This window comes from Xiphophorus hellerii, chromosome 3, assembly GCF_003331165.1.
Source record: "Xiphophorus hellerii strain 12219 chromosome 3, Xiphophorus_hellerii-4.1, whole genome shotgun sequence".
Taxonomy (NCBI): Eukaryota; Metazoa; Chordata; class Actinopteri; order Cyprinodontiformes; family Poeciliidae; genus Xiphophorus; species Xiphophorus hellerii.
In genome coordinates, this window is record NC_045674.1 from 23,701,512 (window position 1) to 23,729,498 (window position 27,987).

The window sequence follows — 27,987 nt, forward strand, 5'->3', positions numbered from 1 at the left end:
AGAAAAAAAAAATCCTAAAAACCCAGCAAGAAAAAATCCTCCCAAAAAAACAATTATCTTTTTGGTGAAAACATATTTCCACCAAAATAAATGTACAGAGGAAAAACCTAGAACTATTTTGCTTGTACATCGTCTTTCTTTTCATGGATCATATAATAAATGCAGGACTACTTTATCAGATGTGCTGTTATGTAATAAACTGTTTCCATAACTATGTTGTTGCAATAGCACAGAGAAGCATATGGTGCTCACTGCGAATGCAAACGGACAATCAAGAAGTCGAGGGGTGAATTCACAAGGCAGTGCAATCTCAGTTGTTTTACTCACACTGTTTGGTTCATTTCTGTACTAAACTTAAAAAGCTGAGTGCATCAAATATATGCAGGAGCAAACACCCTTGTCAAGTCCACAGCATGCAAGCAATGTGTACCTATAGTAGTTTTTCTCTTCTGAGCCAGAAACAACAAATGCAGACGTTAACAAAAAAAAATAGACACATATTTTTCTGTTTATATGTACATATTTTTATATGAATAATAATGACTTGATTAAGTACTCCTCAAAACTAAAAGAACATTTGACTTTATAAGGAAGGAATCACATTGAAAATATCTGTTTTGCTTAGATGTATCAAGAGGTTTTAATGATTCATTCAAACATGTGACTTCTCTCCACAGCTTTTGTAAAGTCAGGCATGGAGCAGGCTGTTTTACTTAATTTTATTTTTTCTTCTTCAGCAACAAAACTACCAACAGCTTTTAGTGGACAGTCCTTCATTTATTTATTGAATTTTTTCCAAATATGTGTAATGCAAACGTTTCTGGTCTCGAGGACTGTAATTGACTCTGGCTGTAATTTACATATATAAACATAAACATAGGCAGGATTTCCCCTAAATGCATGCATATTGCATAATTTCAATTAGGGCGAACCAGTACAGAGAGGCCATTTGCCTGGCAGAGCTTTTAGAGGGGGAGGTCTGCCATTGTGTATAATTTAAGAAAACAGAACGTACAAACTCTCGTTTTCACACATCCAGACACACAAAAAGCTTTATTAATTGGCCTAAGAGATTATTCAATATACTAATGCTGTTAATACTTAATTCATAAACATGTATACTGTAATATGTGCTTTTTAGTCATTTATGTGATCAATTTAGTATGATAGATGTATCTCTGTTATTAGTGCACCCTGCTTATATCAAGCTGCTATGAAACAGCCATTTGTCAGGAATAATTTCTCTTTAACAAAACATTAAGTGAAAAATAGTAATGTGGCATTCTGCCTAAATCCCTTCACACATTTCACCAGGGATATTTCCTGGAAACTGTTCACATTGCATCCTTTGCTTGGATCCTAATTTGCATAAGTGTTATCTGTCAGCAAGCTTGCGAGTTAAAAATAAAACTGTCCACATGACCTAAACAGTGGCTTTTTCTTTATTTAATGAACAGAATGAAAAGTAAGCATGGGCTATATTTGGCACCTTTGATAATAATAGATTCTCATGCTGCTTCATGAAAACCAAATTAACATATATTGTCTACTGTCAGACAAAAGCAACTATTTTAAATGCAGAAGAAGCCTCCAAGACGTCATTACTGACAAGGTGGTTCAGCTGAAATTAGATGAAGGTGAAATTATTCCACAAATTATTCTTCTTAAGTAAAAATGAGTGTCATCTTGGCTTCATGGGAAAACATATTTCTGCGAACATATTTTGACAAAGGTACACGACAGTTTCATATCCTTTATCGAATCCATCTTTGCAGTCGTATTCACATGAAAAAGAACTAAATGTCTTAAAGTATAAATTCCAACAAAACCAACGTCAATAGGATTTAATTGTCTGGATGAATTATCTGCCCTGTCCAATCTCTGCTTTACAAGTTCCTGATACACAAACCTATTAAATCACTGCTATACTGAATCCCATATACTGTATATTGATTCATGTTCATATATAATACGTTAGCTATGTAAAATTGGCATGTTAAGAAATTACACTTCAGAGCATCAATGAATGTCCCTCTAATAATTTAATGGGTGATTTTGTATAAAAAGAACCATCAGGACTACATCATCTGAATCTCATGTGTTTGTGGCATAATCCTAGTGCTAAGTTTATGTGCAGTACATTTATGCTACATCCATGTAAAAATAAGGACTGTTCTCTGGAATGTTGAGGCAAAAACACCCATACACATAAAACTGTCTAGATTAATTTTTATACCATTTTACAAAAAAAGAACTGTTGAACAAATAGCTGGAATGATAATAAATTTTCATACAATCTGCTATGATTACTAATATTTTTCAGTTTTGATGCTGTGGCTTCATTTGTTGCATGATAATCTGTTGAAAAAATAAGGTTTAAGATCATGCATATTGTAAGTATTCAGTACAACTTTATTATGTAGTCAAATACCTATTTGTTGCTATGTCAGAGTAAGCAACAAGTCGCTGTCTACTGATTTGTGAATGATTTTGACACATCTGGAGGATGTATCATTTTTTTGGCTACTCTAGATTCAGATAACAGAATAATCCCAGAAGACCTGGAAAGACTTTCTCATTCTGCTCTAGCGCTTGCTCCAGCCTGGATCCTATTTCTGTTATCTGGCAGCTACCTGCTTTCCTTTTGGTTAGCCTTACATAAATAGAGAAGCAGTAGATAAAAAATGCCCTTTGTTATGGAAAGAAATCCAAGGGAAAAAAAAAAACAGCTTTAGTAGATGTAATAGTCTGCTCTTTGAATATGCTCAATTTCTGATAGTAAATAAGCTGTTTAAAGCTGCATCTAATTACTCAAAACCCTTCACATATGTTCTCAGATTGAGTCTGTGTTTTTTTTTTTTACATCCACAAACAATACATTCAACGCCAACAGCAGATATAGAAGAAGGCAGAGTTCAACTATCAAAGTGCAAACGTGTCCCTCTGGTACCTAAATGCTGTCAGACTAGCAGGTATTTATAAATTCAGCAGGCACTCCATGGCGAGGACCTTACCTCTGCATGTCGGAGGCTGATGGCTCCACTGGCGGTTTGCCTGGCATTGAGCTGTAGAGGGTCCCTCCAGGGTGTAGCCTTTGTTGCAGGCAAAGCGCACAACATCATTGTAGTTGAAGCCATCGCCTGTGGTGCGGCCATAAATAGGGCTGCCAGGGTGGCCGCAAGTCACAGCTGAGTTGAGAAACACCAAAAAAGGTACGTGTTGGAAATAAAAAATAAAAAACAAAGATAAAATGTAGCAAAGGAGCAACTTGCCATGATTGAGGTCACAATTTGCCAACTGTCACTGTACTTATAATTAAACTCAGAGGGTAATGAGGGAATAAGAATTCAAGTCATGAACAACTAATATGGAAAATTTCACCGCACTAAAAATATGATTATGCTGAAATTTACATTAAATGTTCACATTTTGGCTACTAATTGTAGAGTCTTCCGAGCAAAAATAGAAGATCTTGGGGTAAAAAAAGAAATACACAAAAAAAAATGTGATATACACAGAAAAATCAGTTGGTGATATGTCATCGTTCCAGAGGAGTGGTCTAAATCACTTATAATATATATTGGCGGATCAAGGCAATGAAATACCAGAGATCAGGAATCAAACCCAAAACAAGTGGATCTTGACAAAAAAATCTCCTATTTTTAAACCTATAAATATACATTGTATCATCAGTTTCTAAATTCTTTCTGAAATAAACATAAAAACTTATGGACCCACACACTCACAGTCGGGGAGTCAGCCATTACGAGAAAGAAGTGCCAATAATGTACTTACATATACAAACTGGGAGATGTCCAGACCAGTTGTGATCCTGCTGACAGATGCGAACCGAGGAGCCAATAAGCCTGAACCCGGGGTTGCATTGGTAAACCACTGTGTCTCTGTAGCCAAAATTTTCCCCAATAACCTGGCCATTCACAATCTGCTCTGGGATGCCACAGTGACCAGCTGTAGAAGAGTAAAGAAAAATAGCCCATTACCCTTTGTTCCTGCTCATTGTTATTTTTCTCTCTCAATTTATGGCTTTCTTTTTCACAAATAGGACATTTCCTATGAAAGAAAAAATAAATTACTTAGATTGTGGCATTTGTGATATATAACAAAAATGTACACTAATGAGGTGGTGCACCTTTTGCCAGGAAATAAAATTAGTTTGAAAACAACAAATGCAATTGCACTCGGTCATTCATGTAGTGAACTGATTCAATTTGGCTTTCTAACAGTGAGAACAATTAGTTTTTGTGGCTTTGCTACTAATAGACGGCAGCTGAAGGATACACACAATTTTGATTGCACTTTAACATTTAAATACAGTTTTGACAACAATGAAAGAAAATGAAATGAGGGGGCATGTTTTTAAAAGGTCTATGAATTTTAATGCAGACAGGTTAAATTAGTTTAGTCATAACATGTATTGTATTTGGAACACATATTTGAGCTCATTATTTCTGAAATGTTAAATCGAAATTTACACTGGCTTTGGCTTTAGTTGTCCAATCTACAACACAAAGAAAGGTGCACATCTGCAATTCCAAAAAAAAAAAAAAAAACACCTGTGCACATAATCATGTTACTTGCAGCCACAATAAATCCTCTTGTTTTAGAGAAGAGGGATCACTTGGTGACATTTCTGCTGCCACTTAAAACCTGGAGAACCTTATTTCCCTAATTCATTCCTGCACAGAGAAATTCAGTGGAGCATTTTATTATCACACTCCAATTGAGAGCAGCAAGATTCTGTGAAGATAGTGCTGAAGTAGGCGACTTTACCAGAAGATGCTCAGCTATGTTAACCTCACCAGTCAGATTACAAGTCAAGCAAAAGGTGCTTCACTCTTAATGAACTGATCAAACCTTGAGCCAAGCAAAAAAAAATGGTGCCACACAATTACAAAGACGACTAATGTCACTAATGTCCAGAAAATCTTAACACTCGGCTCCAACATGACATTGAATTCAGATAATCTAATTATGAACAATGCTTTGAGAAAGAATTCATAACCCTAAGATTTTTTCAAATTATTTCCCCATTATAATGTCATGTTCTAACGCCATTTATTGGAATTTTATTGATGCACAAATAACTATAATTGTTCAGTTGAAGATAGATGATTTTTAAAATTATAACAAATGTTATGTGCATTAGTATTCAGGACGCGCCACCCCTGGGGTCAATACTTCTTACACAATTTTTAATTGCACTTACAACTTGAAGGATACGTTTCTACCAGTTTTGCACGAGCAACTATGCAGCAGCATTAAAACATGTACGGCAGCAACTCTATTTAAAGTAATGCAAAAGACTTTGGTTTCAGCAGTGATTTCTCTGTGGTTTTTCATAAATAACATCAAATGTATGACTCAATTTAAACATTTTTGCCTATCTTCTTTGCCTTAATGTTGGTATATACCATTAGTGTCATGTTAATTGGGCCACAATCTTTTTATCATCAGATGAAGAATAAACAGTGCTTTGCAATTTGTTAAAAGCTTGGCATATTGTTTTATAACCTAACCCTGCCTTGAACTTCTCAACAACTTTATATCTAATGTGTCTGTTGTGTTATATGGTCTTCTTAAAGCTGTTTTATTTACTTATGTTATCTAACAAACTTCTAAGGTATTCATAGAACAATATTTTTATACTGAGTTCAAATGACACATTGGCTAGAAATCTCTACTAATTAGAAGATTTCTCAAGAAAAAATCTGGAGACATCTTCTAATTAAAACAAATATTGACAACTATGTGTCTTTTCTTTGTACTTAAGCAGTATGTACTCCTTTGTGTTGGACCATCAAACAAAATCCCAATAATAATATTCATAGAAATGAGTTGCTGTAACTTGAGAAAAACAGAAAAAGCTAGGACTGCTTTGGCATGCAAAGCAGTGGCATGTTTTCCTGTTTAAATACTTACTGAGGTAAATTTTGTCAGAACATCTTGGATGACGTTCCACAAATTCAGAGAGACTGTTACTATATATCATAAACTTCACAAACATTAATGCTGTCTATATGGTAATATAATCTAATTCTCTGCAGGTAATTGCTAAAGGTCCTTGAACATTTGGAACACAAAGCTTTCATTATTTTCTCTGCAGGCTCTGTAACGGTTTGAAGTGTAGCAGAGGCCTCATTCAGAGCAAATGTGAAGTCAATAGTGGACCATAAAACATCTTCACATCTTCCAGAGTTTTTATTGACACTGGCCATATACACTAGCAACAGAGGCAATTATATCCACCTACTGCTTCCCCATCTGTTTCTATTCTAGTTTTTGTTTCCAATCAAAAATGCTCTTATTTATTCTGAGACGCTTGCCAGCAGTTTCTGAGCTAGATCAAGAACATTTAGAACGTACTTACCTAGACACTGAGTGTCCATCCCACTCCAAAGGCCAGACAGAAGACACTCTCTAACTGTAGATCCAGTTGAAACATAGCCAAGGTTACAGCTGAAAATAGCTGATGCTCCAAAGGTAGTCTGCGTTCCGATTTTCTTCCCATTAGGAGGAGTAGGAAGCTCGCCACAGGAAATAACTGCAATAAGATGAAGAAGATGGCACAAAGAAGAGGAAGGAAGATAGAGGACACCCCGGAAGAGTGAGTAGCAGAAAAAGAATAAAGGATGAGTTAGAAGTTGGCTTACATCTTTGGAGTCAATGGGAGAGCACAGTGATTTACACCCGTCTTACCGACCTTAATGTGATAAAAGCTGACCTGTACTATTTCACTGGGAGGATAATGATGGTGTTTTCCTCTGTCCAAACATCTTTAATAACACTTGCTGGCATCCTCTTCTGTCATTACACAAGCTATTCAATGCTTTTGCCTCAAAACAAAAACAAAAACAAACAAAAAAAAAAGGAGTTCTCATGGCAGCAGAAAAATGTTAGTGTCCACTAGGGCAGTAAACAATACCTAACACAGACTGGGACCAGTATAGGTGAAGAACACAAGAGAAAATCAATAAAATAATGTTTAGGTCAAATATGAACGTGATATGTATTCTTGAAGTCTTTTGGTAAATTCTGTTTACTGAACCTTTATATTTGTTTATAGTGGCTTTATTATTTTTATTACTTACTTTCTAAAAAAAAAAAAAAAATCTTACATGGACATTTTAACTGACAAATTTTATATTAATTAATTGGTGAAGCAGATAAAATAACAGAGTTGTTTCAAAACAGTTTTGTGTTTAATATACTGCTTTGAAAATGGGTTAATTGGGGCTTTTAATAATACTTTTGAAACACTCTTTTTTGGGGGTGAATTGATAAATAATAATACAATCAATAAACAACAATGAATTTCAATAACATGATCTGCTCAGAATATCTACAAGAAATCCTTAATGTTTTTTTCTCTTAAAATTCAGTTTTCTTTTAAAAATGTATTAGTTTTTTTTTTGTTCTTGTTTTTTTTCAAATCCATCCTAAGACACAAAAATCTGTATATAAACATTATTACTGGTAGTTTTTGTATTGGAAAGCTAAAATTTACTCACTTCTACACCGAGGTCTCTCATTTCTCCAGCTCCAAGCTCCATTGGCCAGACACTGGATGTGGGCGGGGCCGACCCGATAGTACCCAGGGTTGCAGGTGAAGATTATTTTAGTTCCGTATTCATAGTGTGAACCGTTGACTATCCTCCATCTCCCGTGGTCCAGGGAGAAGGAACTAAGACTGGGGCACGTCATTACTGATGGGTGAAAGTAAAGTAGGTTGAAAGATAATTCTGTTTCAAGACAAATTTAGAAGCAGAGCAATAAAACAATCAAAGAAAAAAATAAAATCACATTCTAATCCAATAGGGTTTTTAAAATTCTGTTTCCATTTTGTTACTGCGAGATAAACACAAACAGAAATAAACATTGGTCTCAGAAGAAAACAATATTGTCAATCAAGATTTGCTCTGACTTTCTAACTTGGAAGAGGTGCACTGGAATATCAAACCTGTACCCCGCTGTGAACAACAGATTTCCTCTCAACTATTATTCACCTGTCTCATCATATTGAAACAAGTTAATGTTTTTTTTTTAATAAATGTTTAAATCATTGTCCTCAAGGACTTACTCCATATTTACATGACAGACAGATTTGTTAAACTGTCATACTCCAGTGGCTTTCAGGAAGTTGGAAACTACAGGGAGGTTTATCAAGATTATAGCTCTCAATAAATTTAGTAAGATTTATGTACGTTCCTCATTCAGAGAAAATATTTTCCTATCATCTTCTCTCAGCTCCTTACTGCGTATCCATGTGTTTTTTTGAGATTACCATGTCTTCCTAAATCACCCTCCATCCTCACTGTCCCTTTCAATCCTCCAAGCAGCCTCTTGCACTCACCGATGCATCGGGGTATCTTGTTGTGATTGCTCCAGGTGCCGTCTGGCTGGCAGACTGTGGTCGTCAGTTCTTTGGAGGACAGCCGATAGCCACTGTTGCAGAAGTAGGTCACCCGTGTGCCGACAGAGTAATCAGCAGCAAGCACACCTCCGTTCACAGGCGCACTGGGCACACCGCATGACACAGCTAGAGGTGGCAAGAGGACCATTGTCGGAACATGTTTATGCAGAGCAGAAGACGTGCGTTAGGTAGCAGCCTACAACGGGTGTGGTAGGTGCATTGGCTTGACAGCTAAATATTCGTGCAGAAAAACACTCGTTTTGTGAAGGCTGTTGTAGCACACAAGCCCTGTCAGGTTTTATAATTTACACAAGAAGTCCTTTCTTTTACTTTCTAAGGATAACAATTTCAGGGTGTAAAAATTCAACAAGATATAATTGCTCAACTTGCTCCAACCAGTCACTGTAGAATTTTGACAGCCAACCTCATTCATTGCAGACCCTTCAAGATATCATGGCAGAGACAGCTCATGTGTAATTAGAAGCATTAATAACATCTGCACTGAAGTAAATTGAGTCAGTGCCAGAGCCCCGTTACTGTGCTTGATACCTCAATGCGGTGGGCTTAGTGAAGCACTTAATGGAACTGAGTTATATCATGAACGAAACGAGTTGCACCTGTCAAAACTTCTATTTCAAGGTGTTATATTTCATAGAATGCCATCCAGCTTTAACACCTGCTTTTATAATAGTGCTGTGGGAGAGACTGTGCTTCTTACACTTAACGCATTTGATTATAGTATGCATGTATTTGGCCTCTGTGTCTACAAACCCGCTCAAAATATTTGAAAAGGAAGAGAAACAAAGGATATGGGAAAAATAAAACACATGCAGGTGAGTATTAAAATTTAAAATCAGCCAGATTAAAACTATTATGATATGTAACATTTAATATTAACAATGCTTAATTTAGAGCTCAAATATTTGCTCTTCAGCTGTGATTAATAAGGGTCTACAATCAGAGATTGGGATTTCTACAGCTCCCCCAGAGTTCTGTGGTATTTTGCTGAATTCATTAAATTCAAATAAATTACATTTAGATTTGTGAATGTAATGTTACAAAATGGGAAAATATGCAAAGCACTTTACTTTCTTGTTTTAGTATGATAATTGAAAAACTTGATAAAATCAATAGCACTTCCAGCACAGACTTTTCCCAACCTATAAAACTAGGAGCATTCAGACACAGCAAAACTAGAACACAGAAATACTCAAAGTACATTTGGGCCATTTTGCTCTCAGATATAAGAGCAAAGGAAAGCTTGATCTGGTCAGCTTTAAGGTGTTTTATCAGTGTCAAGTCAAAGGAAGTGATGGGAGATAGATCATTTATGTTGGTTAGTGATAACTAATGTTGATTGGTTATTTATTGTACCTACATGGTTACAGTTCAACAAATGCCAACGAAGAGTAAACTTTTTCTCCTCTGATGACATAAAATTTTTATGTTTGTGTCATCAATGAGATCACTAGAATATAACTGCTGGCATTTAACCACATACCAGATGGGCATCATCTGTACGAATATATCAGTTTATCTGCAGGGATGGTTGGCTCTACCTGTTTTGGAAAAGCTGTGCCCAGTTAGCAAACTGATGGAATCAATCACAGGTGTGAAATGTTTTTAAATATATTTGAAATACATATTTTGATTTCACTGCGTCAAGCCAAAATGCAATTGATGACACCATCTGTCGGTGTTTACAACTGTTTGACTGTGTGTTTGAGTCTGAGTGTGGCCGCAACCACGAGGCACAGGAAATACACAAACCTGACATGTGTGCATAAAGGAGTGCAGTTCGGTGAGGTAAACCCAACAGTGGCAGTCTCCACGTGTAGATGGCAAGTTAGCAAGTAATTTAAGGAAGTGGAAATTGACAAAGAAGCGAAGATTGATTTTTGTTTAATTTCCACCTGACAGAAAGCTGGCTCTCAATCAGGTTGGATTCAGTTCAACCATTAACTACACAGGGATTGGATTTGAGCTGAGACTCTGGTGTGCTTTATGTGCATGTCATTTCACCAGAAAGGAACAGGGTTGTAGAGTCAATCACCAGAACATTGGATGTAGAAGCTAGATAATGTTGCAAGTAAAAAAAAAAACAGAATGGCCAGGTAGGATGAGCTTACCTTGACATGCAGGGACTGGTGCATCCCAGGCGTAGTAGCCATAGGAGGTCTTCTTGCATTCAGCTGTGCTTTTCCCAATCAGCTTGTACCCCCTGTCACAAGCCCATGTCACCATGCTGTTAAGATGACCCCCAGTTTGTCTTACTACAGAGCCGTGGTGTGGGGAGTCTGGGGTACTGCAATACATCGCTACAATAGATGAAGAGATAAAGCCACAGTAGAGAGCAGAAAAGAAAAAGAAAACCAACGGAAGAGAGAATAAGGACAGAGTGAAGGAAAGAAGGTGGGAAAGTAGACATTAAGAGGAAGAAAGATAAATAAATCAGAGAAAAAGAACAGAGACATTAACAAACTACCTCTAGAGAAAGACTCAAGTTAACATTTTTTTATTACGCCAGAGCTCCATTTTAAATGCAGACTCATAATGAGCGGAAAAGCCTTAGGAATGTCACATCTTTTTAGCACTCAGGCTGTGTACCAAACAGCAAGGGAAGCCCTCAAAATAACATTATTACAATTCCTTGCAAGCCTATGGGCATGCACATATTCAATTTGCTTCAGTACACACAGTCTTGGTGCATCCTGCAGTTATTTACACCATAACATTCCTTTCCTTCATCTTACAGGCCATCAATCTAAAAAAAAAACAAACAAAAAAAACACTAATTTGATTTCCAGAATATGACTAGTTAATGGCCAATGGGACAGAAATTTCAAGGCAGAGCTTTGTGCATTCCAATAGCTGTCAACCATTTCTTAAAATCTTCATGGCTGGGAGATAGCGGGGATTTAAGACGAAAAGACACATTGTAGTTGAAATCAGTTCCTATTAGAGTCAATCAAGTCAAAAAGGAGTTCCCTTTACAAAATTCATCACACCAACTTGCTTTCAGCACAACACACTTGTGTATTAAAAATAATAGAGAAAAGAACATTAAAATATTTATATCTTTTCTGCTTTTTGTGCTATTACTGATGCATTTCAAATAGAAAAAGACGTCTGTGCTATTCTTTCCAAGTAGCACTTGCTTTATTAAAGAGTCAATTAAGAATTAAAATCCTCCTAACTTTAGGGAGTACAAAACAGCATGCAGGCCGGGTAGCGACTTCCTTCCTGCCTTATGTGTTTTGTTCATGAAAGCATCTCCCATTGTGATCTATTATTTGTGGAAAATGTGTTTTAAAAGCAGTGATAGGCCTCAAAGTATAATATCTCTGTGTAATCACAGCAGACTGATTAAATTAATGTGGTCATATTGTATTCACATAAAAAAGCTGCAGCTAAGATGGTTCAATAAATATTTCACAGCAAAAAGAGACCACCTTGGAAAAAGACAATAGAATATTGTTTTTACAATGTAGTTTAAAAATAATAGCCTTTTCAGTACAAGTCACTATTAATTCCTTGATGTAGAAAACCCATCAAGAAACCTTTGGTTGATAAATATGGCTGATTTGATCAGCACTGACTTTGTTCCAGTTAGTTGAAAATGCAAATATCTGGTCTTTTTTGATCAGTGAATGCACCATAGATAATCTCTTCATATTGACAACATCCTTCTTTGATGTTGTAGCTATTAATGAGGGGAAGAAGACAGCAAGTTAGATCATGTTAGCATTAGCTCAGTGTTTAAATATGAAGTCAGAGGAAGCATACAAATGTTAGAAACTGTTTGAAAGAAAACTGCATTTCAACTGAAATGATTGTGGTTCCTTTAAGCTGCAAAAGAGTGAGAGAGAGCAAGACATTCAGCAGTTTTGCTAGCCCAGCTGAGCAGGGCTGTACAGAGTAACAAAAATTGCCTGTTATCTTTGAGTGTTTAATCGGTTTGTTATGTAACATGATGGATTTGGAAATATTAAAAGCTTTACTTAAATCTATAACTTAAGGTAAGGGTTTACATTCCCTTGACCATATAGCCAATGCAATTGACTATTTTAACACAATTTTAATGTTGCAGTACCTAAAGATAAAAACAGACCAAAACAATATTTTTTCAATCAAAAGAACATGCTAGGAAACAGGGAAGATTTATTTAAATCTAAATCTGAGACTAAGTTTAGGCATTTTTATCCCATATTTATATGAACAAAAACCGCCAAATACACAAAATCATAAACCTATGAAGGGCATCAGTTGTCTGAAATTGGGCCAGATTTACTTGGTTTACAATGAAGCAAAGTGAATGAAAACCTTAAACTCATGCATATTTTGTGTGCATTTAAGGGAGTTGTTGGTACCGACTTTATGAAAGCGTGTTTGGTCAGACATTTGATTTCAAAACTAAATTGAAGCAGATCAATAGAAATAAAAAATCTAAAGGACATGAACACAATGTTTTTTGTGAGAATCTGCTCAACAGATAAAACAGGAAGACATGTGTGAAAAAGAGATTTGTGTATTTGGTCAAGAGGAATTTTGGATTTAATTATGAAAACTATTTGCCAAACCAAAATAGTTGTACTGGAGAAAAAATTGGAATAACCTTGGACCTCCTGCTAAACTGATTAATCAAAAGAGCCAAATGTTTTGCTGTCCTGCTTTTTACCCCTTTATGTTGAGCATTTGTATTCCTCTTCCCTTTTGGGGAGCAGTGAGGTGGGGAGTGAGGAGGTATGTGTTGTTCTGCTTTGCTTTCGAGTACAGGGATTTGTAATGTTGATGAATGGCCAGGAAATCTTGAGGCTTATTCTATAATAATAAGCTTTAATTTCCTTGAATTGTAGCTGTTTATAGATCTTTTAGCAAATGCCAAACTACACAGTCACATTTTTAGCACCCCTGGTAGAATGTGCAAAAAGGCTCCAAATGAATTACTCTTGGATTGCAGAAGCACAAACTAACACTAAAAAATATTCAGAAAGTTCAACTTTTAAATGAAGTACATTTATTCAGAGAGGGAAAGGAAATAATTGCTTTTAACAAAATCAAGGTCAGCACAGCTGTTGATACAGTCGACAACTTTTTTTAAAATAAATATAAATAGGGCATTTTAATCAAGCTGATCAGAGCATATTAGATCTTCCATTTTGTCCTTTAAAGTTTCCATTTAAAGTATGTAAAGCTAACCACTGCAATAGTGGTATATTTAAGTTTCAAGGTCTTTATATCAACCCTGAGATCTGCTCATGCTAACTGAATTTTTAAGACTGATGCAAGAAAAAAAAATTCTGTTCTACCATCACCAATATAAACAAGAGTAAAATACAACACCTGCATGAACTTTATTTAGTGCTGTATGCTTCAGTAAGTTTGACCTTTTCAGAAACAACCACTACGAATGGTGGAGGATCTTAGATGCCTTCCAAAAGTCCACATAACACACATTATCTTTGAAATACAAAGACATTTTAAATACAAATCTGGTAAACTCTACCAGAACCTGAGAGTAGGACATTATTTATTCCATAGGAAAATGATCCAGGAAAAGCTGTTCAGTGGAATAATTAAAGCTCTTGGCTCCAACACTGTTAAATCACAATAACCGTTCTTCTATTGGTAAAAGCATGTTTTATGTTTTACAAAGTATTAGCATCAGATGCAATAATTACTGCGTGACCAATAATTGTATAAAAAAACAAACAAAAAAAAAAGTTACATTTTAATCATTCATTTTAATTGAATACTGAAATCATTGATTGGAATTTTCTAAAACACTTTTCAGAGGGAAATTTTGCTGCAGTAAAAAGATTAACAGATTGTAAGGCATTTTGCACATTTATCAGGGTAGGATAGGCAAGTTTATTTCCCCTACATTATTTGGGTACAATTTAGACTAACGACTGTCCATCATTGATATGTTTTGTGTAATTCTAAGCCAATGACATAAAACAAAAATTAACATTTATCTCAGAGCTTGTTAGATATCATACTTAAAGGAAGTGGTTTTGCCTGCATTCCCAAATCAGCAAAAATGTTTAACCTGTGAACTGTACACTCCTAACTGGCAGTATTTCTACTTCTCAGCCACACATTAAATTTCTTTGGTTCAGTAAATCTGGCCCCAAGTCTAGTTAAATATAACATTTGTAAAAAAAAAGAAAAAAAAAAAAGAGAGAATATGATTATAAGAAGGATACATACTTTGATACTCACCCACATATCTGATGTGGAAGCCGCGACGGTTGGTGGCGTGGTCAGTGGACCAGCGCAGTAGCAGCTGGTGGCCAGTGGTTGTCAGATTGAACGGGGTTTCTATGTCGCCGCTGAGTGTTGAAAGGCTCTGACTGTAGATGTTGGGACCTAGGATTAAATCACAGCAAAAAGTAAGCTGGTCTAGACCAAATGCTTTGTTTGACTTTTAAAATTCAGTGCAAGACTATTATTTCAGATCATGTTGTTACATACCATCAAATATTTCCAAGATATCAAACTCTTTTTCAGTCTCAAATAGTTCAAAGTTCAGAGTTATGTTGTAGCCCTTCTCTACGTTGATTAGCCAGGAGCACGTCTGAAGATTGGAGTAGTTTTCAGGGTAACCAGGACTTAAGATCTCCCCCGTTGAGTCGAAGCGGACCTCATATGCTGGACATTGCACTACAGAAATAAATGTGGAGTTAAGGGTCAACATTCATTTTAGAACAACAGGAAGAGCAACAGGGACACAAATGTACACAAAAGCACAGTGAGTACACAAAGACAATCAACAGTAACAAGAGAAACAGAAGACGATAAATCAGAAGAAACTGGATCAGAGAAAGGGCAAGCTAAATTATTAGGGAAGAATAAATTACACATGGAAGTCATGAATCAATCACATTTTAGCAAACTGACTGATATTCCAACAAAGGCTGAAGCTGATGCTGTCACTGGGCTCCTTTAAAATCAGTCTTTCAAATAATAAGAGTCAGCAGGTTAGACATTCACTTTTCATGGAAAATGATGTGTGGGCGTGCGCGTGTGCGTGTGTGTTTCATTTCCTGGTGCCTGGCATGTGAGAAATAATGACAGTCCCGTTACTTTATTTTCTTGCTTTGTCGGTGCTAGAAGCTGGTCTTGAAGGCTGGTAGTGAAATAACATGGTGCATATAAAAGGTTAATGTGAACAACTACTCCAGATAAAAAGGTCAGGGGAGAAACGTGGACATATAGTATATCAAAGAGCAGAAAAATAAGAAAATATTGAAAATACTGTAACACAGAATGATCATGCTGCAAAGTTATTGGGAAGCTTTTTACGTTTGGCTCAAAAAGAATCTGGGGGTCATGACCTAACTCAGTAGGAGAAAAACTTGAAATCACACAACACAATAATACAACACACTAATAGCCCTCTGTGATCACTAATGACTTAACAGTAACTGGTTTTATTGATTGCTGTGATAACATCTCTGTTTATTAAAATTACTTTTAAAATGATAGTAATATTAAGCCAGCAGGTAATAACCACAATATTAAAAGCTCTGAGCACATCATATAACACTAAGTCAAGAAATTTAATCATCACAAAAGCTTGAGTGTTACATTTTGCTGTTTTATGGGCCTTTAATGTGCAATTTCATTTAGGATGTCTTGTTTTTTCAACAAATAGTAGAAAATAACATAATTTGTCAACTAAAAATTACAACTTAAATATTAAAAATTATTCTAAAAAAAGGTCATACATATGAATAATTTGTGCTCAACTGTACTTCTGCTCAGAAGAAATTGTGAACAAACTCATAAATAAAAAATAAAAAACCTATGCTTTTATGGATACCATGCTATTAAGTTTAAAATGTAACATCCATATCAAAACAGCAAGATATAAAACAAAAACATTTTGTTTAACCTGCCATAACTGAGATGTTAACGTAATGTGCATAATTTTTTAAAAAAAATACATGCTGAGTTGCGATAAACAATTAGTTTATAGATTAGCATTATAAAAAAAAAATACAGCAAATATAACTATTCATCATGTGATACCAAAACACTTTTTGAAAAGTCAATGACTGGGATTGGAACAATGAGTTCTATCATGGCAGTTCCACACAGAGAAGCTGGTTGCCTATGTGCCAGGGCCGATTTGCTCTACAAAAACGATATCTCCGTATGGTATACTAATTGCCGGATTGACTTTTAAATCAAGACTGGATCGAGCATCAAAGTAGGCACGCCACATTGATGTAATAGCAGCCTGGGTTTGTTTGACCTTCAATCATTTGGATTGCTGGGGTGTTTGTGTGTGTGTGTGTTTGTACAGGATTGCTACTCTGGCTGTTTGAGCATTTTTATTTCTGCCATTGATTCCAGGAAATAGTAAGCAAAACCAGCATTAATGTTTCAAAAATAATGACTCAGTAATGGGTGGATTTTGTGTTAAGACCATTTTTCTTCTTGACATAATGGTTGTCTGCAGAAATAAATGTTTAACTAACCAAAATACTGTGATGAATTTTTAGATACTGGTAATACTATTTTTATTGTAAATTTCAGATAAATTTTGGTAATACTTTTGAAATAATATGTTTAAATACACACTATGCTTCTTAGCATTGACCTTTTTAATAAGATCTGTGGCATCACTTTTATGGAGAGACAGAAAATGTTAATTGAAACCACCACAATATCAAATTACATAAATTGAAAACCAGAAACCACAGTCGGCATTTCATTTGCATAGATATAAAAATTCTAAATTATTTTAAGGTTTGTAATTTACATTTAGTGTCCCCTGCATGTTTATAGCTCATTTGTAAAATTGTAAAATTACACAAATTGTAAAATTACACAAATAACCTCACAATAGCCTTTCATCCATGAAGACAAACATGTTACTATCTACAAAGCTGCAACCAGCCCCATTTAGGTGAGCAGCACTCATAATATTTATATTCTCCATTACTTGTTTAATAAACTAACGTTGCCAGGCAACACACACCAAGGAATCCAGTGAGCCCTGTTGGGGCTTAAACTCTTTGAATTTAACTTTCGGTGCAGGGATTAAAAAATGAATCATGAGAGGCTTAAAATGTTTCAAACCCCCTCAATACTGCTACTTCATAAGATAGGCCTATAAAGTACTGTAATATGGATGAGAAACTACCCTGAGAGCAGAAAAAAACGTGCAAGCTTTTGGTGGGGGGTGTCTGGTTGCACATAGAGATCACATAAAAGAGGCCTGCTCATGCGGTTATAAAGAATATTATATTATATATTGTATTGTATATTAATAAGAAATGTTCCTATACCTATTTTATTCATCTCTGAAAAATACAGATATTTAATTACAGGTAAACAGCAAATATTCACCTCTTAACTCATTAAGCAAAGGATTTCCACAAAAATGTGTTTTCTAGCTGAATGCAAATTTAGGAAACTCTGAAATGGACTATAATGCTAAACTGGCCTGGTCCTAATGCAGAGAGGCTGTTCTTTAGAAGAGGCAGGACAACTGATCAGAGTTAGTGGAGGTAACTAAAGAATAAATATGACATGTACAGTCATGTATACTGTACATGTATAATGGGAAGGTTTAGATCAAGGCATTTTTTGTTATAAAATGGTCCAGTCAAAGTTCTCACCTAAATCCAATTAACAATGTGTGACAAGACTTGGGAATGTATGCTAAAGGAAGACTAGGCACAGATTTTAGTCTCCAGATGTGTGAAGTGGGTCGGAGATGCAACCAAAATGACTTGCAATTGTAATTCCAGTAAAAGGAAAGTATTGTTTCAAGAGTAAATATACAAATGCACACATTTTTAATATTTTTGTTTTTAAAAAACATAACTTTTTTCCTCTCATATCACAGTTATGTACTACTTTGTGTTGATGTTTTGATCTTTCACATAACATCCTAACAAAATACATTGAAGCCTGGGGTCTTATTGTGGTACTTTGTGAAAAAGGTTGAGAGGTGTGAATACTTTTGGAAAGAACCGCATATCAGCTCAATCATGACTGTATTACTAAAGCTGGTATATAATATTTTTCATACGCTTCCTTGTCGACAGAGCCTGAATAAATATTTCTGAAAAACGAGGGACATTTAGGCATAAATTTGCACATTTAAACAAGGGCATTTTAGTGTTGTCTTTAAGGCACGAAATGACAACTAAAAATAAAAACGGAATCAAAAGCATAAGAGAATTTTCTCTTCTGGCCTGTCGGCAAGCTGGCGATGGATAAATAGCCCTCGTTACACGCCTGCAGTAGCAGTCTCTTGCCTGTGAATAGCAGGTCAACTCAAATTAAGTTTAACTTTACATGTCCCAAGGAGAGCAATTAGTTTCATGCTGGAGGTGCACAAGGGCATAACATATTCAATGCAAGGAAATGTAATGAATTCTTAAGAGTAAAAATTAGGTGATCCATGAAAATGTCAAGCAACAAATTGCCGACCCTAAAATTGTGCTAACTATGCCAATGTGATCCTTGAGGCCAGTTTTAAGAAAACTCGAACAAGATGATTGGCCATCTGACATATAAACAGACAAGTCTATCTCTGACGGTGCCCAATTTAAATGTGCATTTCACTTCCTCTGCCGTTCAGGTTCTCAGTTTAGGGCAGGATTCTTTATAAAACCAATCCTTATTTGTTTTGCTTCTTTCTTTATAGGATATCCATGTTGTCACAACTTGTACGAGTTTCGTTGAGTTATTCATATGTGCCTTTTTGAACACTTTCTTTGAGAGAAGGAGACGTCAAGAATTAGCAGCAGCTATGTGTATTTGTATTTGGCAGGTTTATTTGTAGCACTTACATTTGAATGTGGGTAATTGTCAAAAGTACCACGATGTGAGGTCCAGCTAATATGAGCTGGATGATTTTGACAGAGTTCTGAGAAATGAGCTGGGAAAATTCACTTTCCTAGTATTCCCATTTGACTGCACCTCCTTTGCCTTTTCCTGCTACTTTAGTCGCCAAGATGAGATAAAAACATCTTTATACCAAACAAGAATTTAGCTACGGTTTCTTTTATTCAATTTCCTGACTCTTAAAGGTAACTTGAAACATTATTTTTAAAAATTGTAGACAAGCCTTGTGTGGCATACTACAAATATATTCTTAACAAAATGAATAATTATACAACTAATTATGACTATACTGATTCAGGGTGGTTGTATACAAATACTCAAGACACTTTGTTTATATTTTTTAAATATATTGTTACTTTCTATGATAAATCACATAGCATTATAATAAAATAATTATTTTATTTTATGTAAAAAAAAATAATTGTATTTAATGTGAGCAAGATGTTAATATTATGGTAAATAAAAAAAATACTTTTGATTCAATGTTACTGTGTACAGCTTTACTTGAGATTCATGTATTAAAATAAACCCACTCAAATTCTGAATAAAATAATATAAGGAGAAGAAAATCAAAACAGCACATAGATACGAGTAAAAAGATTCCAAATCACCCAAGCTGCATCCGACGTTCTTTCATAAACATCAGATCTGGATATGTGAGCTACACATTTTTAAAATGCTCAGATTACAAGTTCAGTGTCATGAGATTTCACAGATGAAAAAGACATCATAATGAAACCTGTTGATCTTTAATTAGTCTCAAACTGATCCTCAGCAGACACACTTGGATTCTTACAGAGGGCTGGGCCGGATTTGTTCCAAAAACCTGCAAATCCTGATCCTGATGAAGAACAGCGATGCCGTTTGCCGCCAAGATACTGCTGGAGGGCGGCCTGCTGGCTGTCTGTCTGTTAAATGATGCATCAACCGTGAGTGCTGCTGACTGCAACCAACCCTGGCAGAGTGGTGTCAAGTGCACTCATAACAGTATGATTACACATACACATAAATAAAAAAGCACACAGGCGCAAACATAAAAAAACATTCAACACCATCACAAAAACATATTCATTGACCCATAAACATGCACTGCGCAAAACCAACCTTGACAGACTGGTGGCGGCCCATCCATCTGTAGCCTCTCTCCGAGTCGGCAGGTCAGGATCTCGCTGCCCACCAAGGTGAAGCCCGGCTGGCAAGAGTACCGGATAATGTCTCCTGTGGGGTCGTTTACACCGGCGATCATGCAAATACGAACACAAGAGGCAAAAATTGGACATGAGAAAAAGATCCATCAATTCGTCGACCCACGCAGCCACAGACGTATGAAAGCACACCGACACCCACTCACACACAGGGATGTCGTTAGCTCTCCTCAGCAACAGCACTGGAAACAGTAATCAACTGCACATTTCCTAATGAAGATTGACATCCTCTAGAACTTAAGGCACTTCATTAAATTACGCAGCCGTACACTTGCACACCAGCACACGCTAAAAATGAAAACTACACACAAATTCAAAGGCTCAAAGTAAGTCAGCCACTGGCCACATGACTTCCACTTCACTTTACTAATTACTTCTGAGCACTGAAAACACAAACAGCTTATAAGTACATCTAATTAGCCCTGCCTTCAAACTAATATTTTAATGCATGAAGCATGAATAGATGGGAACACTTAAAAGGATGAGCAGAGTGAAGGAGACACAGACACCCGAGATGGAAAAAGATGGTAGAGGCTACAATAAACACATGCCTAGGTTCATTAATGTGGATAAATGCATTTGGTCTAATACAAAAGCAGAGCAGAAAATAAAAGTTTCAGATCATCAACAATATTAAGAAAGACACCATAAAGAATCATTTAGACTGCAAGAAAAAGTCAAAATCCGCCAAATGAATAAATTATTTTTAGATGAAGAGGATTTCATATGCGTATGCCTGCTTGTTTTGTCCTTTATTGGCTGGCCATGCAGATGCACCTTTGTCAAGTGAAAGCTGATTCTATTACACATTGTCCCAGCCTGTAAACAAGCAAAATAAAATGAGACAAACCTATTTCAAACTCGTCATCATCGGTTAGGATAGTGGCATTGGCGACGGGAGGGGGTGGCTGACAAGTTCTCAGCTGGTAAGCTGTTGGAGAGAGAACAAACAGTGAACTCTGCAACAAGAGTGTATGTGTGCACTAAAAAACATGCGGGAGAGAGATGCATATAGAGAGACAGAGACAGTGTAAGCACATTTTCTATTCGGCTCCACACATCGTTTCTCTTCCATTATACCGAAAGCTGATTAGATCATAAATTGCTGCCTATCACTGTTCATAATCATCAAAAAATATAACTAATTTAGCGGCGATGGGGTGCATTTTATTATTAATCAACTTCCCTTCAAAAGACGCTTTTATATTGCAGACAAAAACAGACATAAGGAGTCATCCATCATTTATCACCATACATAACTGGAAGAAATACAATAAAAAGAATGACAGGGCCAAGAGAAAAAGGGAAATTAAGAAATTTTAAATATAAGAGAAGAATGAGCAATCAGTCTCTGCTCACTCCAATATGAGTAATATTAAGGACCAAATGAATAAACTCAAAGAAATGTGGAACAAAGTGTGTTCTTAGCTGGTATCGAAGGGAAACTCACCATAATAATGGAGCTCAAAGAAGCCGCTGGTGCTGAAGTCGCTGTGAAACTTGATGAGGACCTGATTAGCTGTGGTGGACACACCTTCCTGCAATGATGTGCCACTGAACTGGCCGATTTGAGGCGAAGTTTGGTCGGGTCCATCCCTGATATGGAGATACAGATATGTCAGGAATGGTGGACGGAGAGCAAGAGCAGAGATGATTTCTGAATAAATAGTAGCTGGGATCAAAGAGCAGGTCTATTTATCCCCAAGCGGCCTTGTCGAATCAGCAGACTCCCAACAGTTTGAGAAAAAGTTTCACAAGCAGAAGTTTGCTATAGGTTGCTTATAGAGGGTAAAGCAATAAAATGCCCCCACGCGCCTTTCAGCCATGACGCATACTGATGAAGGAAAGAAAACATCAACTGAACTTTTTTTTTTTTGAGATAAAGTAAATAAATATGGTATTCGGCACTAAAAAGTGGAAAGGTTTGATAATTAAAAAATAAATAAATCATTATTACTGACTTATAATTGGATACGAGTAGAGCAATTTAAAATTGTCATCAAGAACCTATCTAAAGAAAAAAAAACCCTGTACTGCTGTCTACGGTTTCTAATGCAAGCCATGCTATTTGTGTCAAAATCAAATTATTTCTTTAATATTCTATACCCAGTTTTACAGCAACTCCCTTCTCCACATACGCACATAAACAGCAGTGCTTCACCTCTGCTCCTCATAAAAGGAATTAATGGCTTCTTAAAACAGGAAGACAAGAAAAAAATATTTCAAATGCTGTTAATTATAGTTCTTAAAGAGAAATCAGAACAAAACCCAAAGATGGAAAAAAAATCCAAAAATATTTGTTTGGTGCATCAATACTTGGATTTTTTTTTATCCTTCATTGATTGGCAATAATGTGTGGCAACTTCTATGATCATGGATGCTTTCACTTGCACATAACCTATACTTTCATACTAGCTCCCACCAGATTTCCTAGCATATCTATAATGTATAAAACAAAATGTAATGTCTACTACAGCAACTGAAACAGTTAAACCATTGCATGACTGTGCGGTAAAAAGAGAAGATTGGCAGGCTGATTAATGCTCACAGGAATGTACTCTTGTGTGAAATTGTTTAAATATATTGAGCCTTGCAGAAAATGTTCATACCTGCAAGGCCTTTTCACACCATCACATCACAACCAAACAGTTTAGTCCATTTCATCCACTTCATAATTTTGAAGTGGATGAAAATAATGCATGGTTTTCAATATTCTTTCACAGATAAATTATGGCCTGCACTTATATTCACTTCCTATGAGTCATTACTTACAGGCTTTCTTTAATGATATCCCTACTCATCAGTGTATGACTGTGTGGATGAATGACTGAATGTAGTGTGAAGCTCTTTGAGGTCCTCTGGACTTGATGAAGCGCCATCAATACGAGTACAGTCCATTTACCATTTACAATCAGTTCCATCCACCTGTCAGTTCAGGTGAATGTGGTTGCAGTCGGACCATACTTTCTGTTTTAGATGATGGATTATAACATTTCTTTGAGATGTTTAAAACTTGACACTGTTTTTTAAATAGACATGTTTTATAACCCAAAGCTGCTTTCAACTTCTCCATATCTTTATCACTGACATGTGCAGTGTTATGCTTGGTCTTCATGACACTCTCTCAAACAACAGGACACTGCTTACTAAATAGAGTACTTCAGAAGTCTAATGGTTAGACTGTATTGTAAGGTGCCAAAGTGAAGGGGCTGAATACATATTTACACTTGATTTTTAGATCACACACAATTCTAACAAGATAGTGAAATTTGATGTTATAAAATGAAAAAACAAGCCAGTGTAGATGAAGTCCAAAATCTGCTTAAGGTCAAAATGATGTTTTGAGCCAAATGATAGTAAGTCCCAAAACGGAAAGTTGAAAAAGAAGACAGGTGTGACGGTCAAAATGTGAATTTTTAGAAAGAATGTTGGAAATAAGCCACTGGCAGAGTTCACAGAAGCCAATTTTTTGGTACTGAATTTAGAGTAAGTTGCTTCAGTATTCTTTCTGGAAAGAACTACTCAAGGATATACAGACGTTTAATTAGGGTGCCTCTGGGATTTTCTAAAGGGGCCACCTCAGGCAAGTCAGACTGAGAGGAAACCTGAGGTAAACCCCTAATTATATATTCTGTTGGTAAACAGACCACAAGATCACCCAGGTAGAGAGAAGTAATACAGAGGCAGGTTTTATAAGGTCATACAAAAGTTTCTCTCTTAAAAAACGACTAAGATCTGCTCTATAACTCCGCCAAACTCCCTCCCAAAAATAGAAGAATCAATCTCCATTTGCTTTTAACACTGTTAAAGAGTTTTGCTAATTAGTTGTATCGGGAAATATATTTGTGTCAAAGTTGCAACAAAGGTCCAAATTAACAACAAAATACTGTCCGCAATTCCGAATGAATAGCTGGATGAATGGGTGGACTGCTTTGGGGTAATAAGAGACCTTGAAATTAGCAGTAAAGCCATTTGTAAGGGATGCTTTAGCTGCTGATTCCAAAACACAGAATCACCTCTGCTAATGAGACGAGGAGGAGTGGAGGGGTGGCATCTTTAACCCCCGTTAGACAGTGAATTAAAAACAACTCAGAAGTGATTTCTTCATTTCACAACAAACACAGAAATTCAAATGGGAAGAAAATACTATTCTAAAAGCTTAGTAGGGAAAGAGATTTCATCACTGGCTCTTTCAGAGGACTTTAGCCATCATCAGCAAAATGATGTACACAAAATACTGTTCTTGTATGTATGTGTGCCTTTAATATCTTATGTACTTAAAAAAAAAGCTTATGTCAGTTTCATTTCAGAGTCATCAGCAAAATTGGAGGCTGTGGTCGAGCAAGAAAATGAAATGTTGCCGTCAGGGGACAGATTATTTATGCAGCCTTTCATCTAAAACCAGTAGCACCAGTAGTTCTCTCTTCATATAGCATGAATGGTGACCTCAGTGCTGTGAGGCATTTTTTTGTGCTTTATCACCCAGGGGGACAGCTCCATAACTGCCTGAGGCTTACGACTCATCACACAGGCTACAAGGGAGGTAAAGGAAGATGGGCAGACCGAGTGGAAGGCAGCTGGTAAAGCGACAGACGGAAGGTAGCATTGCTCACCGCTGCATGGCTGTCTGTTATCAGCAGAAGTTTCTACAAACCAACAAACATCCCAAGAGGTTCCAACCAGACGTTTTTGTGCTGATGCACATTTCTGTCTTTTAGAGCAACACTCACTGGGATGTCCTCTGATAAGCAGAAGTTTTATGAGTTTGATGAGACAAGGGAACTTGGGCTCCCTTTGGTTTCTTTTAGTTAATCGCATTCTCTGTGACAATATATTTTGCTCTTGGGGGGAAAACTGGGGAGAAAAAAAATGAGGCCACCAATGTCAAGCAGGGTGAAAATCTTTGAATGTCTGTTGGCTCAATTAATTGCAGTGTCACAGCACAAGCTGTGAGCACAACATGTCCAAGTGGCCTCTGGCCTTAGCCCTATGTCAGCTGTTGGATCCCTTCTGTGCAACTTCAGTTTGCATCGCGACATAAACTTGATTTGAAAGCGAATATCTAAGTTACGTTCCAGCTTTGTCCTAAAAACATAGGAGCTCTTCCATTTGTAATTGTATTTAAAGTAATGGTTAAAATAAAGTAAAACCATTTTAAATTTCATGGTTTTTAGATAGTTTATTCTTACCAATGTCATGGCACAGCATTTTCAAAAGGTTTGTTTTTAAAAATAAAAAGATTACACAGCACATTTATTACTAAGATACGAGAGAAGGTAACTCCTTAAGTGATATCAGTTTTCTCCAGCTGTATGGTGAACAGAATGATAAAGTAATTCCCCTATCCTGTGTGTTGTTATGCACTGCCAGTGCTGAACGTAAGTACAAAATATAACCATGGTGTGGAAATTAAAGGACAGTCACTCATCTATCATGACACTTTGGACTTTGAGTTTTGTCACTTTGATTTTCACTGTGTGTTTTGTGTTCTTACTAATCTCCATCTTCTAGCATTATTGCAGTGTTTACTTTATTATAACACATTTCATTAAAATAAAAATAACACATCTGTGTTGTGTGGTCCTACATAGTTGACAGTTAAAATTTTAGAACCTGGTCATTGATACAACTGTGAAATTGAAAAAGGATAGTTTGCTTTCATAATGACTGCTTATAATACAACCATAGAACAACTTTGACATTGTTCAACTCTCTAAGACTAACAGAGATAAATTATTTATATTTTAAGTTTATTTTATATGAACAGACACACAAAAAAGGACAATCTGAATAAAACCGTAGTGCCCTGTTTATTTCCTTTTAGTGCAAGAAGGTTAAAAAAAACACTATTATTTTTGGTTTACCTGATGTCTGTGTGGAATGATGTATATAAACTTTTGTACCACTAACATCAACCTTACTTGCCCCGTTGACCGATGCTCCTACATTCAACCACATTTCAGGAAATTGTACAAAATGCAGATAAAGGTTAAAAAAGTTGTGTAAACGGATATTGCATATTTGTTTATATCGCAGACATATTCGTTCTTACCAATATGACCAAACATTAAACCAAATATTAAAACATCAGAGAACACAAGTTCTCTATGGCTTCTGTACAAACGGAGGTTAAAGTAAAACAAATGTCAAAAGGGGAGTAGAAACAATTTTCACTGCTGATTATACAACCGTGTAGCACTGGCAGTGTGGTTTTAAAACAGTGATGTATGCAGAATCAGAACATGCTTCCAGAGGAAATGAAACTCCCCCTTTTGACAGTGCTGACACATACCTATCAACAAAACCATGAGTGATGGACTACATTTACAACATTGAGAACATGGAAAACCTAAGCAGTGAAAAACGAGCTCTCTCACCTTCAATAGGACTCAATTTCAAAGAAATGTAGGCAATAAAAACTTTAAACAGTATTGTAAAAAAAACAAACAAAAAAAAAAACAAATGAATTGTTTTACTCAACTCTTAAACAGTGCATAGGAAAGACTTGCTGCCCTTAACAGTAAGGCTCACAGGAAACAAACATTTTGTGTGTGCCATAGCATGGCAATGTACAAATTTAAACTAAAGGAGGAATTGGAACTCACCAAACTGTGATGTAGTCATAGATGGGCTCTGTATTGATAACAGAGAAATTTATGTAGATTCCGTATCCTGGAGGTACTCTGACAGTCCACATGCAGTCCTGGAAGTGTGGGTACTCGGCAGGATGTCCAGGGGAGTAAATTGTACCATTCAAGGATGTTATATTCCCACCACAGAGAGCTGCGGGGAGGGGAGGTAGATAAAGATGATCGATAAAAAATAGAAAGTCACTCTTTTCCTTCAGTTGTAAAAATTGCTTTTATGTCTGTATTGTCCATAACTGTTGATAAAAACAAGCCATAATAACGTGGTTGTCAAGTTGTCAGATGCCACTGACAACTTGACAACCCCGAATAACTTTGAAAATAAAACCTTCTCTGACATGATCTAACCTAAAAATACTGTCCAAAGGACTGAAAAAATGCTGGGATGTGAAAGGAGCAAAGCAAAAGCTGCAGATCCTAAAAACTGAGATTGACTGATGTTCACCTGAATGGTTCCTCATTGCTTCGCTTAACAGATGATAGATATTTTGGCACCCCTGAGTGACATCTGAGTAGACTTCTTGAGATTTACAATTTACCCAGGCATTTTCAGCTTTTGTAGTAAAGGACTTGCAAATGCTCCACAAATCACTATAATGTGCTGTAGTTTATTTTTTAGCAAAGGGCTGGTATTTTTGGTGAGTCAGCCACTTTTATCTCCCAGAATAAAGAATATGACTACAAGCAGTCATAAGAACCCCTTATTTATAAATTTTTTTAAAGAATCACTTCAAGGATATTTCTGTTGTAGGTCTTTATGACAGAATGACATATGCTGCCATCTTAGTCCCTTTTTGAAGATGTTATATAATTTTCTCAGATTATTTCATAT

At 36.2% G+C, this 27,987-nt stretch overlaps 1 protein-coding gene across 5 annotated transcripts in view; it reads right to left on the reverse strand.

Annotated features, from left to right (window-relative positions):
• LOC116717212 (CUB and sushi domain-containing protein 3-like) overlaps positions 1 to 27,987 on the reverse strand; it is a 247,843-nt gene that overhangs the window by 57,237 nt on the left and 162,619 nt on the right. For 3 of the 5 annotated variants that reach the window (XM_032558427.1, XM_032558430.1, XM_032558426.1), the window contains 12 exons: positions 27,114 to 27,291; positions 21,959 to 22,104; positions 21,359 to 21,439; positions 20,408 to 20,521; positions 14,909 to 15,097; positions 14,645 to 14,803; positions 10,561 to 10,749; positions 8,372 to 8,557; positions 7,530 to 7,724; positions 6,389 to 6,562; positions 3,796 to 3,969; positions 3,015 to 3,188 (listed from right to left, as the gene is read on the reverse strand). In XM_032558427.1, coding sequence (XP_032414318.1) covers positions 3,015 to 3,188; positions 3,796 to 3,969; positions 6,389 to 6,562; positions 7,530 to 7,724; positions 8,372 to 8,557; positions 10,561 to 10,749; positions 14,645 to 14,803; positions 14,909 to 15,097; positions 20,408 to 20,521; positions 21,359 to 21,439; positions 21,959 to 22,104; positions 27,114 to 27,291 — 1,959 coding nt within the window. The remainder of the gene's footprint in view (positions 1 to 3,014; positions 3,189 to 3,795; positions 3,970 to 6,388; positions 6,563 to 7,529; positions 7,725 to 8,371; positions 8,558 to 10,560; positions 10,750 to 14,644; positions 14,804 to 14,908; positions 15,098 to 20,407; positions 20,522 to 21,358; positions 21,440 to 21,958; positions 22,105 to 27,113; positions 27,292 to 27,987) is intronic. The other 2 variants (XM_032558431.1, XM_032558428.1) reach the window with 1 other exon arrangement.